This window comes from Podarcis vaucheri (genome assembly GCF_965113315.1).
Source record: "Podarcis vaucheri genome assembly, chromosome: 1".
NCBI classification, from domain to species: Eukaryota; Metazoa; Chordata; class Lepidosauria; order Squamata; family Lacertidae; genus Podarcis; species Podarcis vaucheri.
In genome coordinates, this window is record NC_138759.1 from 2,308,736 (window position 1) to 2,323,814 (window position 15,079).

General features: G+C 46.0%; 1 protein-coding gene across 2 annotated transcripts in view; it reads right to left on the reverse strand.

Moving 5' to 3' along the window:
* Positions 1-15,079, reverse strand: part of MDGA2 (MAM domain containing glycosylphosphatidylinositol anchor 2) — a 413,027-nt gene that overhangs the window by 9,364 nt on the left and 388,584 nt on the right. For both annotated transcript variants that reach the window (XM_082229872.1, XM_082229871.1), the window contains exons 12-15: positions 9,002-9,022; positions 7,737-7,892; positions 4,758-4,916; positions 1,336-1,466 (exon numbers count right to left, since the gene is read on the reverse strand). In XM_082229872.1, the coding sequence (XP_082085998.1) occupies positions 1,336-1,466; positions 4,758-4,916; positions 7,737-7,892; positions 9,002-9,022 (467 nt within the window). The remainder of the gene's footprint in view (positions 1-1,335; positions 1,467-4,757; positions 4,917-7,736; positions 7,893-9,001; positions 9,023-15,079) is intronic.

Sequence of the window (15,079 nt, forward strand, 5' to 3'; positions counted from 1 at the left end):
AGGGGTCCATGGGAAGCCTGCCAGAAGGACCTGAGTGCGAGATCACTCCTCCATGCCTTATTCCCAGCAATTGGTATTCAGAGCTCCCTGGCAAGGGGCTAGGCTTGTAACAGATGGCTATGGGGATTTACTAATAGGATGGCCATCTGTCAGGGTTGCTTGAGCCGAGATTCCTGCATTCCAGGGGGTTGGACTAGATGACCCCTGGGGACCCTTCCAAATCTAGAGTTCTATGATATGTGATTCCTGCATTGCAGGGGGAGTTGCTGGATTAGATGACCCGCAGGTCCCTTCCAACTCCTCAGTCCTATGATTCTAGAGGACCTTTCGTCCAAGGTTCTCAGGGCAGATTACATTCAAGTCAATAATCTCACGGGCTGCTTTTGGCGATAATCAGATTGGAGCTTCGGTTTGTTAAATTGGAGGAAAGAACTGGACACTTGCAGAATCTCAGTGGGATGCCTGTGTCTCTAGCACAGGGGTCCCCAAACTGAGGCCTGTGGGCCGGATAAGGCCCGAGGGACTCGTTTATCAGGCCCGCAGAGACCCCCACCACCCGCTGCCCGCTCTTACCGGCGCTGCATTGCACGGCTGCCCACTTCCGGGTCAGAGGAGCACCGGAAATCGCTTGTGCGCATGTGCAAGCGTTGTACACATGCACAAACATTATTTCCGGTCACATCCAGGTCAGAGGAGGCCCGTGCACATGCACACAAGCGATTTCCAGTGCTCCTCCGACCCGGAAGTGCACCGGAAATAGTGTGTGCGCACGCGTATGGGCATGCGCTCCCCCGCCCTCCAGCCCGCCGTGTGATCAGCGCTGGAGACACTGGCCCGAGGCGCGGTAAGATTGCTGACCCATGTTCTAGCACTTGCAATATGAGACTTCCAAAGCTCAGTCTAGTTATGGGTGACAATTCCTGCCTGGAGATTTTTCTCTTTTGTTCCTCCCTATTTTGGATCCTGCCCCCCAAACCCCAAAAAACTTCAAAACACCGAAAGTGATTTATGAGCTTTTTGCTGGCAGTGTGCTTGCTCCCATGAGTGCACATTCATGCATAACAGATTTTTTTAAAAAATATGTTAGAGGAACCTCCTTGCTGCTATGAACTGCTGCTATGTTTTTCTTTGCAGTATAATTGTGATCGTTTTTATTGCGTTTCGTATGATTTTTGTTGGGATTGAGTGGAATTGTGCAAACCTTAGACACATTGCTTGTGCTTTGTGCATGACAGGTCGGTTTTTATAAAGCAGGAAGCCAAGAAAACGTGGGATGAATGTGAGACTACGGCTCATTGTCCCTCCTTTCCTCCTCCTCTAAGACAACCATTTTACCTGAAACGAAGTGTTTGGGTGTATATTCACTCGGGCCTGAGACCAATGCTGCCCTTTGTTGCCGCTCGATGACCAGAAGGGGTTTTCTATGGAAGCCTGGTTCTTTAACCGCAGGTAGACATTCAAAGTTCCTTTGGGGGGGAAGCAAACACACACAGCAGAAGGCAAAGGTTAGGAGGTTGTGAGATGTTGGGTGATGGGATGCTGCAAGAGAAACCTGAAATGGGCCGCTGAGCCACAGCTCTTGAATCACAGACTTGCAGAATCACAGATGGGACCCCCAGAGGCATCTAGTCCAACCCTATGCAGTGCAGGAATCTCAACACACAGTTCTCCTCATCCAATCTGAAACCACACCACACCCTGCTTAGCTTCGCAAATGCATCAGCAGCGATTTGAAGACATGTAAGAAGACGCCTGCTTCTTGGGAGAAAAGCAGTGACAAACCTAGACAGCATCTTAAAAAGAAGACATCACCTTGCCGACAAATGTCCCTATAGTTCAAGCTATGGTTTTCCCAGTAGTGATGTATGAAAGTGAGAGCTGGACCATAAAGAAGGCTGATCGCTGAAGAATGGATGCTTTTGAATTCTGGTGCTGGCGGAGACTCTGGAGAGTCCCATGGACTGCAAGAAGATCCAAGCTCTCCATTCTTAAGGAAATCAGCCCTGAGTGCTCACTGGAAGGACGGATCCTGAAGCTGAGGCTCCAAGACTTTGGCCACCTCATGAGAAGAGAAGACTCCTTAGAAAAGATCCTGATGTTGGGAAAGATGGAGGGCACAAGGAGAAGGGGACGACAGAGGATGAGATGGTGGGACAGTGTTCTCGAAGCTACCAGCATGAGTTTGACCAAACTGCGGGAGGCAGTGGAAGACAGGAGTGCCTGGCGTGCTCTGGTCCAGGGGGTCACGAAGAGGCGGACACAACTAAACGACTAAACAACAACAACAGCACCTGCCTTATTCAGACCTCAAACCTCTGAGGGCACTTGGTGAAGGCCTCAGAAGCTTGTTCCAACTGACTTGGTGACTTTGCGGAAGAGTAACCCCAGAGAAGTTTGAAAGGAGCTTATCCCCCAAACTCGTGTCTGCCCGGCGAGGCCTTTCATTCCCGCTCTAATAAGGAGCAGAGCTTTCATGCATATGGATGTTGCCAGGCAGCCCCGTTTGATCTCCGCAAAGAGCTTAAGAAGGTTTTAAGACGCTGGGGTGCTTGGACAAATGCCGCTCGAGATGCTCAGTCTCCCAGACCTTTTCCCCAGACTCAGGGGGGAACCTTTTGTACGGCAGATGTCGATTCATCTCAGCAAGCTCCCTGCCCTCTTCCAGATCCATTACCCTAATTTAACAGTCTCCAAAATCCCTTGGAACAGATTCCGGCTGGAAGATTTTCGATGACGAATAATCCCAGGCAGCGATGAAAGACGGAGGGAGTCAGTCGGCCAAGACTTGCAATGTGGGCACTGTCGGAAGGAATCCACAGCCAGACCTGTGGCTTCATGTCCCAGAAAGAGGTGCAGGGAGTGCTTTTCAGGCCCAAGGGCCATATTCGTATCTGGGTGACCTTCTGAAGGCTACCTGCTACTTGTGCCCAGCAGGGCCAGAGGCTGGGTCTGGTTTGGAGACTCCAGCTGGTGCAGAATGTTGATGGGTTGCTGATGAACACAGCACACCGTGGTTAAAACAGCTGCACCAGTTGCACATCCAGTACAGACCTGGGTTCGAAGTCCTTGGATTAATTCCCAAAGCCCGGAACAATTTATGTCCGGGGTCTCTCAGGGATCGACTGAACCCTTCAATCCCAACTCGATCTCTGAGATCATCTGCACGAGTTTCGTTGGTCATTCCCTGAGCTGGAGAGGCTCACTTGGTAGCAATAAGAAACTAGTCCAGTCCTGTGGAACTCCCTGCCACTGTGCCTTCTGTGCCAGCTTTTAAATGCCTGCTGAAAACCTTTCTATTTTGCCAGGTAGTTATGGATACAACCTTCACTCAGTAGTTGACTGATGCCAGATTTTAACTCTTTATATGGTTTCTATTGTACTTTTGTTGTAAACATCTTTGGTATATACACATCTATTTAATGATACAGCAGTACAGATTTTTTTTATATAAATAAAATAACATAAAATAAATCTGCACAACTTCCTTTCAACTCTACGCTTCTGTGATCCTATGATCTAACGGCTGAGATGTAATGGGATGTCTGGGAACATTAAGAATAAAGTCTGGCCGTGGTGAGAGACAATGGACCTCCCTGGGGCATTTGGCTAAGCCAGAGCTCTCTTCCACCAACTTCTCCACGTCTGAATTCTCTCTGGAGGTCAAGCAAGAGATGTTGAAAAGGGCAAGGCCAGTAGCAATATTTGCTAAGCAGTCTCAGCTCATCCCCAAAGACCAGGCGCTGGAGATGAAGGACAGAATAAAGGTCAAAGGTAGGGGAGAAGAGGGGAGGAGGAGAGGAATCTTCCCTGCCCAGAGAACATTCAACATCAATCGGAAGATCTGGGCAAACGTATCTCGTGACAGCAGTGAAATTAACACGAGTGGCGGAATCAGCTCACCTATGTGTTATTTAACTTATATGCAGAATTCATCATGCAAAAGGCTGGACTGGATGAATCCCAAACTGGAATTAAGATTGCCGGAAGAAATATCAACAACCTCAGTTATGCAAATGACACAATTTTGATGGCAGAAAGTGAGGAGGAATTAAAGAACCTTTTATTGAGGGTGAAAGGGGAAAGCGCAAAATATCGTCTGAAGCTCAACATCAAAAAAACTGAAGATCATGGCCACTGGTCCCATCACCTCCTGGCAAATAGAAGGGGAAGAAATGGAGGCAGTGAGAGATTTTACTTTCTTGGGCTCCATGATCACTGCAGATGGTGACAGCAGTCACGAAATTAAAAGACGCCTGCTCCTTGGGAGAAAAGCAATGACAAACCTAGACAGCATCTTAAAAAGCAGAGACATCACCTTGCCAACAAAGGTCCGTATAGTTAAAGCTATGGTTTTCCCAGAGGTGATGTATGGAAGTGAGAGATGGACCATCAAGAAGGCTGATCGCCAAAGAATTGATTCTTTTGGGTTATGGTGCTGGAGGAGACTCTTGAGAGTCCCATGGACTGCAAGAAGATCCAACCTCTCCATTCTGAAGGAAATCAGCCCTGAGTGCTCACTGGAAGGACAGATCCTGAAGCTGAGGCTCCAATACTTTGGCCACCTCCTGAGAAGAGAAGACTCCCTGGAAAAGACCCTGATGCTGGGAAAGATGGTTGGACAGTGTTATAGAAAATACCAGCATGGGTTTGACCAAACTGCGGGAGGGTCACGAAGAGTCAGACACGACTAAACGACTAAACAACAATACAACCTCGGGACAGCAGTGAAATTAACACGAGCGGCAGACTCAGCTCACCTATGTGTTGTCCGTACATGTTGTAATAGAAGCTGAAGCAGTATGCCGTGTTGGTGGCTCCGTAGGGGTTTTTGGGGGGGATGCTAAAAAGAGGACTGGTCAGTCTGGCCCGGTCTCCTTCCTTCCTGGGACTGGAGGCTTCAATGTACATGAAGAACCCTGCAAAGAGAAAACAGCAAGGTCAAGAGGCAAGATGACGGCAGCCAACCGAACCCACAAAAGGAGTAGAACCCAGGCTGTAGACCATAATAACAATAATATATTTTTATTTATACTCCACCCTCCCCAGCCAATACCGGGCTCAGGGCAGCTAACAACCAATAATAAAAACAAGTTGATTAAAATACAATTTAAAAAGTTTAAATTCCAACATTAAAACATTAGGATGCAGCCTCTTCACAGGAGGAGAAAGGAAAAAGAAAGAGGGGGAGGGAATCAAACTGATTCTAAGCCAAAGGCCAGGCGGAACATCTCTGTCTTACAGGCCCTGCGGAAAGAAATCAGATCCCGCAGGGCCCTGGTCTCATGAGGCAGAGCGTTCCACCAGGCCGGGGCCAGTGTTGAAAAGGCCCTGCTCTGGTTGAGGCTGACTTCCTTAGGGCCTGGGACCTCTAGGGTGTTGCTATATATGGACCTTAAGGTCCTCCGTGGGGCATACCAGGCGAGGCGGTCCCATAGGTACGAGGGTCCTAGGCCGTGAAGGGCTTTAAAGGTCAAAAGCAGCACCTTAAATCTGACCCTGTACTCCACCGGGAGCCAGTGCAGCTTGTAAAGCACTGGGTGAATATGCTCCCATGGCAAAGACCCCGTGAGGAGCCTCGCTGCAGCATTCTGCACCCGCTGGAGTTTCTGGGACAGCTTCAAGGGCAGCCCCGCGTAGAGCGAATTACAGTAGTCAAGCCTGGAGGTGACTGTTACGTGGATCATAAGCAGATAAATCAGTGGTTCCCAAACTTTTGGGGGGGCACCACCCTCTTGCTTCCATCAAGTCACCCCAGTGCCCCCCTTCCCTATAAAAAGCATTATTCAGAATAGCTCTTTGCATGACCCACAAAGGAAGCTGGCAATGCAATGGAATTCAAAACGGTAGCAATTAATTGCACATACATTCAAAATCCAGTCGAAACTATTCATTTTAATTCAGGCTTTCTCAAACTTGGGTCTCCAGCTGCTTTTGGACTACAATTCCCATCATCCCTGACCACTGGTCCTGTTAGCTAGGCATGATGGGAGTTGTGGTCCAAAAACAGCTGGAGACACAAGTTTGGGAAAATCTGGTTGAATTGATTTAACAAAACTGATGAATTTGATCCAATGTTACCAGCTTTCCAAGGCCTGAAAGAGACTCCATCAGGCAAGGCCTCCTTCCCCACCCTCCAGTCTCTGCTTCTCAATTTGCATTGTATTATTTTATGCACTGTGGCTGGCTGTTGTTTTATTGATTGTAGATTTGAAATTATTTATTGTAATTTATTTATTTATTGTAATTTATTTATTTATAGTGGGTTTCTCTTTAATTTTTATATGCTGATATTATTATTCTACACTATTCTAATGATTGTTGAATGTTGCTTTATTTGATGTAGGTTGCTTATTTTAAAGCTATGTTTTATTATCACATTTTTTGTATCGCATTAGATTGTTATAAGGTGCACATTCTTTGTTTCTTCAGCTTGAGTATTGTAAGATAGAAAGGCGGTATACAAATTAAAAGTGATGATGACGATTTAGCAAGGGTCTTAGAGGCCACATTTAACAACTACAGTGGTACCTCAGGTTACATACGCTTCAGGTTACAGACTCCGCTAACCTAGAAATAGTGCTTCAGGTTAAGAACTTTGCTTCAGGATGAGAACAGAAATCGTGCTCCAGCGGTGCGGCAGCAGTGGGAGGCCCCATTAGCTAAAGTGGTGCTTCAGGTTAAGAACAGTTTCAGGTTAAGAACGGACCTCCGGAACGAATTAAGTACTTAAGCTGAGGTACCACTGTATGTCAATTTTCGATAAATTCTTAACATGATGGGTGAGCATGAAATGACGCCAGATTCCCAATGTCTATCATAGAATCATAGAATCATAGAGTTGGAAGAGACCACAAGGGCCATCGAGTCCAACCCCCTGCCAAGCAGGAAACACCATCAGAGCACTCCTGACATATGGTTGTCAAGCCTCTGCTAGTTTTGAGTCACTTAGCAGGAGTTTTAAATTGCCACTTCCAGGGTCCCCCTGTTACCCCCTCACCTCTCAGGTCCCAAAGGCCAATTGCAACTTCCTATAAATGTGCAATCAGGACATATTAGACTTAAAAGTTCCTGGCTCAAATGGTAGCATCCTTCCCAGAGATGTCCAGCACATAAGATAACCTCAAGGTTAGATTACTGCAATATGTTATATGTAGGGCTGCCCCTGAAGGCGGTTCGGAAACTTCAGCTGGTGCAGAATTCAATGGCCAGTTTGCTCACCAGAGCAAGACGGTTTGAGGCCCCTCTTCGTTTCCCTCCTCCTCGAGAGGTCCGGAGGGTGGCAACATGAGAATGGGGCCTTCTCTGCAGTGGCTCCCTGTCTGTGCAATGCTCTCCCCAGGGAAGTTTGCCTGGCGCCTTCATTATACACCTTTAGGCGCCAGGCAAAAACGTTCCTTTTTAACCAGGCCTTTGGTTGATCTTATTGACATCCAACACCGTTTTAGAATGTGGCACTTTTTTGAGAAGGGTGTTTATTGGGTTATTGATTTTGGTTTGATTTTATATGTTGTTGTCTTGTTGTGAACCACCCTGAGACCTCCAGGTATAGGGCGGTATAGAAATAAAATAAAATAAATAAAATAAAATAAATATGCTCAAGGGACACATTCCCTTAGTGTCTCTCCCAACAGAGTTCATCACCCAGGGTACCCAACACATTACAAATGGAAGAGTGAATGAGTTCTTGTGTTTGGTCAAAAGCCAACCTGAGCTTTAGGCCGAGACATGAACTTTACCTTCCTTGGATCCTGACCGGTCAGCGCTGGGCCCTGTGTTTGGGGTGTACTTGGTGTCCCGGAGGATAATGTTTTGCCTCGTCCAGTCAAAGTTGTCCTTCTCGTCTTGGGTGAACAAACAAATGTTGCCGTCTTCAAAGCCGCAGTGGAATTCTCCTGCCAACAGACGGACACCACATTCGCATGAAAAAAAGAGGATTTCAACAACCGTGTGGCGTTTGGAGCTCATCTTCTCAAGAAGGCTGAATGTGGACAACCCTGAGACAAGGCTCCACTTTGGACCTTAGCCCTGGCAACCTCTAGGAGTAGACAGCCTGGGAGGTCATGCAAAGCCTTTGCCTGCATGCAGGAACACAGAGAACAGGCATGCCCAACTCCCAAGAGACTGCGATCTATTCCCACTATAAAAAAAAATGGCATTAGATTGACCAAAGTTGTTGAGCTTTCCAACAACTGATTGTTGTTGGGCAATCAATCTGGTTCATGCAGTCGACCAGGATCGACCAGGGGCACCCAGCGATCAACCGGTAGATCGCAATCAACCGGTTGGACATGCCTGATGTAGAAGATTTCTTGGTGGGGGCAGGAAGGAGCAGCGGTGGAAGGAAGTGGGGCATGGGGTGGAGGTTGTAAAGCAGAGCAGAACATCCCTAGGTAGGTTTAGCTGAAAATTCGTCCGAATTCAATGGGACGAAACCTGCCTGGGATCGGGCTGCAAAACCCATCGAATGCAGGAGGACGTACAGCTAGGTAAACATGCATGGGATCAGGCTGTAGGTTGCACCAAACTCTATAGTAGTGCCAGCATTGTTTGGGAACAACAACAACAACAACAACAACAACATTTATACCCCGCCCATCTGGCTGGGTTTCCCAGAATATCTGGGCGGCTTCCAACAGAATATTAAAATACAATATTTTATAGAGGTTCCGTTCAGCATCTAACTGTATCCCAACATGGACGAAAACCTGTTCCCATGATCTCAAGAACCATCATGCAAAATTTGGTTAAAATCAGTGCTGCTTTGAAAAGTTCAGTCTGCCATCTTGATTCAAAATGGCACCCAACCACATCCCGACATAGGCAAAAAGCTGCTCCCTTGATCTAAGGAGGCAACCATGCAAAATTGTGTCATGACATCTGAAGAGGTGTCCAAATTGCTTAGCAAACAGAGAAGCAAGCAACTTCCCTAAGCATACCATAGATTATTTTTATTGACATTTCATTCTAATTAATGCAGAAACCAGTTATTGCAAATACTTACGTAGGTGAGGATTCATTGGGGCTAGAAAGGAAAGGAGAGAGAAGATCCTAAAATTAATTAATTTCTGCACATGCTGATGAGAAATTTGTGGCTGATTCTCTGCCCCTCTAATTATCTTTCCAAATCCACTTAAATTGCATTCTCAGTTCGTTTTATTTAAGGCATTTACATTTATTTATTCAAGACCTCAATTTTTCATACATCTAAATGGTGTGCATACAAAACCACCTACAGAAAACAGGATTTCTGATGTTGCATTTTTTATGTTTTGTCAGTTTAATTTTGTCCAGTTTTTTTTATATTAACTTTGCACTGGCCTTATTTCTGTAGAGTGAAAGGCATTACATAAATACTCGTATGACATAAATGCATTACAACGAACATTTCGCCTCCGGTTCAAGTGGGTTTATTTTGTAAGCGTATCTTCATGTTTCAGTAAAACAACTTCTGAGATGGAGGGAATGGGGCAGGAAATCCTGGCACTCTGCCCGACTCTTGCTGATACGTCGGAGGAGATTTAATAAATAAATAAGTTCCTGCAAAGGCGTAGGGATTTTATAAATAAAATATAATAAAATAATTACAAAGATAAATGATGTGATGTGACTCCAAGGCTACAGAGGAAGGGAAGATCTCGGATCTGAATATCTGGAACCCATTTGTTCTTCTGCATCCTACTTCAGGGATAGGGGAACGTTTGCTCCCACTCGATGTGGTTAAATGCCAACTCACATTAGGCCCAGGAACCATAGCCAATGGTCTAGCAGGGTGGGGGCTGTACTCCAAAAACATCTGGAAGGCCACAGATTCCCCATCCCTGTTGTGTTTCATGGAAATAGGTTTGAAAAGCATTGTGTATATAAGAGGGTCAGCATCTTAAAAAGCAAAGCAGAGACATCACCTTGCCAACAAAGGTCTGTATAATTAAAGCTCTGGTTTTCCCAGTAGTGATGTATGGAAGTGAGAGCTGGACCATCAAGAAGGCTGATCGCCGAAGAATGGATGCTTTTGAATTCTGGTGCTGGAGGAGACTCTTGAGAGTCCCATGGACTGCAAGAAGATCAAACCTCTCCATTCTGAAGGAAAAATAAAAAATTCCTTCCAGTAGCACCTAAAAGACCAACTAAGTTAGTTCTTGGTATGAGCTTTCGTGTGCATGCACACTTCTTCAGATACGCCTTGGTCAGACAACACTTGGTATCTGAAGAAGTGTGCATGCACACGAAAGCTCATACCAAGAACTAACTTAGTTGGTCTTTTAGGTGCTACTGGAAGGATTTTTTTATTTTGACTATGGCAGACCAACACGGCTACCTATCTGTATTCTGAAGGAAGTCAGCCCTGAGTGCTCACGGGAAGGGCAGATCGTGAAGCTGAGGCTGCAATACTTTGGCCACCTCATGAGAAGAGAAGACTCCCTGGAAAAGACCCTGATGTTGGGAAAGATGGAGGGCACAAGGAGAAGGGGACGACAGAGGATGAGATGGTGGGACAGTGTTCTCGAAGCTACCAGCATGAGTTTGACCAAACTGCGGGAGGCAGTGGAAGAGAGGAGGGCCTGGCGTGCTCTGGTCCAGGGGGTCGCGAAGAGTCGGACACGACTAAACGACTAAAGAACATATAAGAACTGCCAAGAGCCACCCAGATGCCTGTGGAGAACCTGAAACCCGATCATGAATGCAACCCTCCCCTCCTGCAACTTCCCAGAAACTCTAGCCACCAACAGCCTTCCCCTCCACAAATTTGTACGTTCCTGATTTCAAGGCCGCCCAAGGTGGTACCCATCCCAGCCTCCTCTGGAAGCATGTGCTCTAGTTTGACTAGGCAATGTGTAAAGAAATGTGTGGCTTGCCCAAGAGGTCTTTGCAGGCAAGACCTCTGCTTCCTTTCTCCAGCCCATCTCATTCCCTCGGATTCTCTGTCTTCTCCCAGGCAACTCTTCAGAAGAAGAACCTGCTACATTTGGCCAGTGACCCATCTAGTCCAACTTCCTGCTCTCTCTCTCTCTCTCTCTCTCTCTCTCTTAGCTTTCACATGCTTTATTGAAATTAATTGATAACAAAACGTTCCTGTGTATGATTATGTCCAAGTATACAAATAAAAATCAGTTCAATCTTAGTTAGTCCATTTCACCATACATTCTTACTAAAGTACATAAGACTTCCTGTCATACACTCCCCCCAAGTGTATTTACCATTTCTACTATCTGTTGTACATATACCGTATTTTTTGCGCCACAAGACACACTTTTTTCTTCCTAAAAAAGTAAGGGGAAATGTCTGTGCATCTTATGGAGCAAATGCGTGGTCCCTGGAGCCGAATTGCCCAGGGGCAAAAAGCAGATCGTGCTTTTTTCTTTCTTTCTTTCTTTCTTTCTTTTTTTTTTGAAAGAGGGAAAGGGGTGTTGAAACAAAGCCACTGATAGTTTCTGGGGAGAGAGATAAGGGACGCTAGAGATAAAGGAGGCTGTCTGGGAGGGGGGAGGTAAAGACAGCAAACTTGCCAAGGGGGGAAACAGGAAGACTAAAGCAATAAGGAGAGAAAAATAGAAGAAAAGGGGGAGCAAAAGAGAGATAAGGGAGGCTAGGGGAGGCTGCCTGGGAGGGGGGAGGTAAAAGCCCATGGATCCTCAGGATTTTTGCATTGGGTCACCCCAAATTCACCATCAGATCACATAGCATGTCCATGGCTACAGCCTGCACCAAAAAAATCATGCACCCACTGTTGCCTGGGGCCACAATGGTGCAAAAACATGGTTACAAAGCATGGATCCACATGGATCCTCAGGATTTTTTAATTGGGTCACCCCAAATTCACATGTCTGTGGCCACAGCATGAACCACAAAAATCATACACCCACTGTTTCGTTCAGAATATTTCTTTTCTTATTTTCCTCCTCTAAAAACTAGGTGTGTCTTATGGTCAGGTGCGTCTTATGGAGCGAAAAAATGTGGTAATTATTACTTTGTTCTTTTTATGTTATCTTATAATATCTTTCACCTTTTCATATCTATTTTCCTTGTTTTTTTATTTTATTTTACACCGAGGCCATTCAAATGGTGCCATAGATGCCACAGCTTCCTGTTCTCAAGGTGGCCACCCAGACGCCTGTGGAATTCCAAAGGAAGAGTCTGAGCACAGAATGGCAGATGAAGCTGATTGACTGTATGGGACTGGCAGAAATGACTGGCAGAATCCGTGACCAGGGAGAAGAGTCGGCAGAAGAAGACTGGAAAAAATTTAAGGACTATCTACAAAAACATTGTAAAATTAAGGAATGTTGAATGATGTTGGATTGAAACTAAGTTGTTTCAAGCTGCAACTATGACAAAACGACTTTCTTTTTTGTAAGCAAGAATTTAAAGCTACAACAATTTCAGATGTTGAGATAAGGATTTGCTGTATAAACAATTCAAACTGGGTATACAAGAAGGGGAGGTCGGGGAAATAAGTTACAAGAAAATAAGTTGTGAAATTTATGTGTTTTTAATATTTTTATGTTTGTTTTTTTCTTTTTGTTTGTAAAAAAATGGAAACTTTAATAAATATCTTTTTTTAAAAAAAGGAAGAGTCTGAGCACAGGAAAAACCTCTCCTCCTGTGGTTTCCAGAAACGGCTATTCGGAAGCATTTCTGCCTCCAGCTCTGAAGGCAAAGCATAGACTTCTTTTTTTATATATATATAAAAATTTTATTGGGTTTTCATAATTTACACAAACACAAACAATACACTACACAGACATACAAACACAAAAACAGACACGTATAATTTCAAGTCCCTAGTTTCTTAACCACTTTCCCTGACTTCCCCACACCTCCCCTTCCTGCTTCCCAGCTCCAATGATTAACTCAGCAAGTTCTTAGGGCAGAGCATAGACTTCATCCTGGTTGGAGCCACCGATAGCCCTTTTCTCCTCCATGAATCAGTCCAATCCTCTTTTAAAGCCATCTAGGTTGGTGGCTGGGACGCGGGTGGTGCTGTGGGTTAAACCACAGAGCCCAGGACTTGCCGATCAGAAGGTTGGCAGTTTGAATCCCCGCAACGGGGTGAGCTCCTGTTGCTCGGACCCTGCTCCTGCCAACCTAGCAGTTTGAAAGCACGTCAAAGTGCAAGTAGATAAATAGGTACCACTCCGGCGGGAAGGTAAACGGCGTTTCCGTGAGCTGCTCTGGTTTGCCAGAAGCGGCTTAGTCATGCTGGGCACACGACCCAGAAAAATTGTCTGTGGACAAACGCTGGCTCCCTTGGCCTATAGAGCGAGATGAGCGCCGCAACCCCAGAGTCGGCCACGACTGGACCTAATGGTCAGGGGTCCCTTTACCTTTACTTTAGGTTGGTGGCTGCTACTGTCTCCTGTGGCAGGGAGTTCCAAAGTTTGGCTATGCACTGCATGAAGGACTTCCTTTTTGTTTGACCCAAATCTTCCCCCATTCACCTGCCCATGAAAATGGCTCCAGTGCTGACCTTTCCGCCTTTGTGGATCTGAGCCCGTTATGGATCTGAGCACTCGAGTGCTACCCTGGTCTGAAATTTTACTCAGCAAAAACCCTTTTGAAAGAACACTTTGATTCAGCTGCACTGCCTTTATTCCCCCACCCCATTCCTTTCTCTAAGAAGAATAATCAGCAATTTGCTTCCTGTGTAATTTTCCACGGGAAAAACGTAGTCAATTATTCAAGATCGCCCTCTCCGTGTTTGCTAACATAATTACTTCTCATTTGCTGAGGAACGCACTTTTCTCTCTCCCTTTTTTGGCATTCTCCTGACTCCAAATGAACCCAAATTGTGGGGGGGACAGCGCTGAGCGACACTCGCTTTGTCGCCAAACTTTGTGGCTTTCAGGGAAGCTATCATTAATGGCGGACCTTGAATGGCGCAATATTCATATTGTTCTCAGTGTGGCGGCCAGGGCGGAACGGGTGGGCTGGCAAACAAGGCTCACCTCCCCTGTGAGTGACAGGAGCACAGAAACAAATCCAACATGCTGGTTAGTTATTTGAATGTCAGGGAACGGCAGCGAAAAGAGAATCTGGAAATGTAGGTGGGGGGGAGCTGCAGCTCACGGTGATTCTTCCGCTGTCCCTTCTGAAAGTTCTGGCGCCGAATGGGTGGGAGAGACGGTGACAAACCAGTGCAGGGTGGTGGATAGAGCACTGGGCTATGACCTGAGAGAGACCCAGGTTCGAATTCAGCCTCAGCCTTGCAGCTCACTGCAGGGCCTTAAGCCAGTTACTGCCTCTGAGACCAGCTTACTCCGCAGGTTTGTCGAGAGGAGAAAATGCAAAGCAATTTCCACTAACAGACACTTCTCGGTTTGGCAGTTTCACTAATATGTGCATTTCTATGCAAATATATGCATTTCTGTGCACATTACTAGGCTGGGGATATGCAGTGCAAAATTCAGAGAGGAGAAAATTTGGAAATTTGCCTTTGTTTCAGCTGGCACATCATCTCAGAAAGTGCGAATTACGTAGATATGCCTTTCAGTGTGAAATGGATCGATTATCTCTCCCATCCCTAAGGTAGTGGAGCTGCAGGAGCAACTACCTCATCCTAAAACAGGGACGTCCAACTCCCAATAGACTGCGATCTACTCACAGTATAAAAAAACTGGCAGTGATCTACCCATGGATGGATCAAAGTTGTTGAGCTGTTCTTAGCAAGCAAATGAATGAATGGAACTTAATCTATGAATGAATGGAACTGAATGAGCATTGCGATATACACAGAACATAATAAAAAGTCAATTGTGTAAAACACAGCTTGTTGTTTAGTTGTGTCCGCCTCTTCATGACCCCCTGGACCAGATTACGCCAGGCACTCCTGTCTTCCACTGCCTCCCGCAGTTTGGTTAAACTCATGCTGGTAGCTTCGAGAACACTATCCCACCATCTCGTCCTCTGTCGTCCCCTTCTCCTTGTGCCCTCCATCTTTCCCAACATCAGGGTCTTTTCCAGGGAGTCTTCTCTTCTCATGAGGTGGCCAAAGTCTTGGAGCCTCAGCTTCAGGATCTGTCCTTCCAGTGAGCACTCAGGGCTGATTTCCTTCAGAATTGAGAGGTTTGATCTTCTTGCAGCC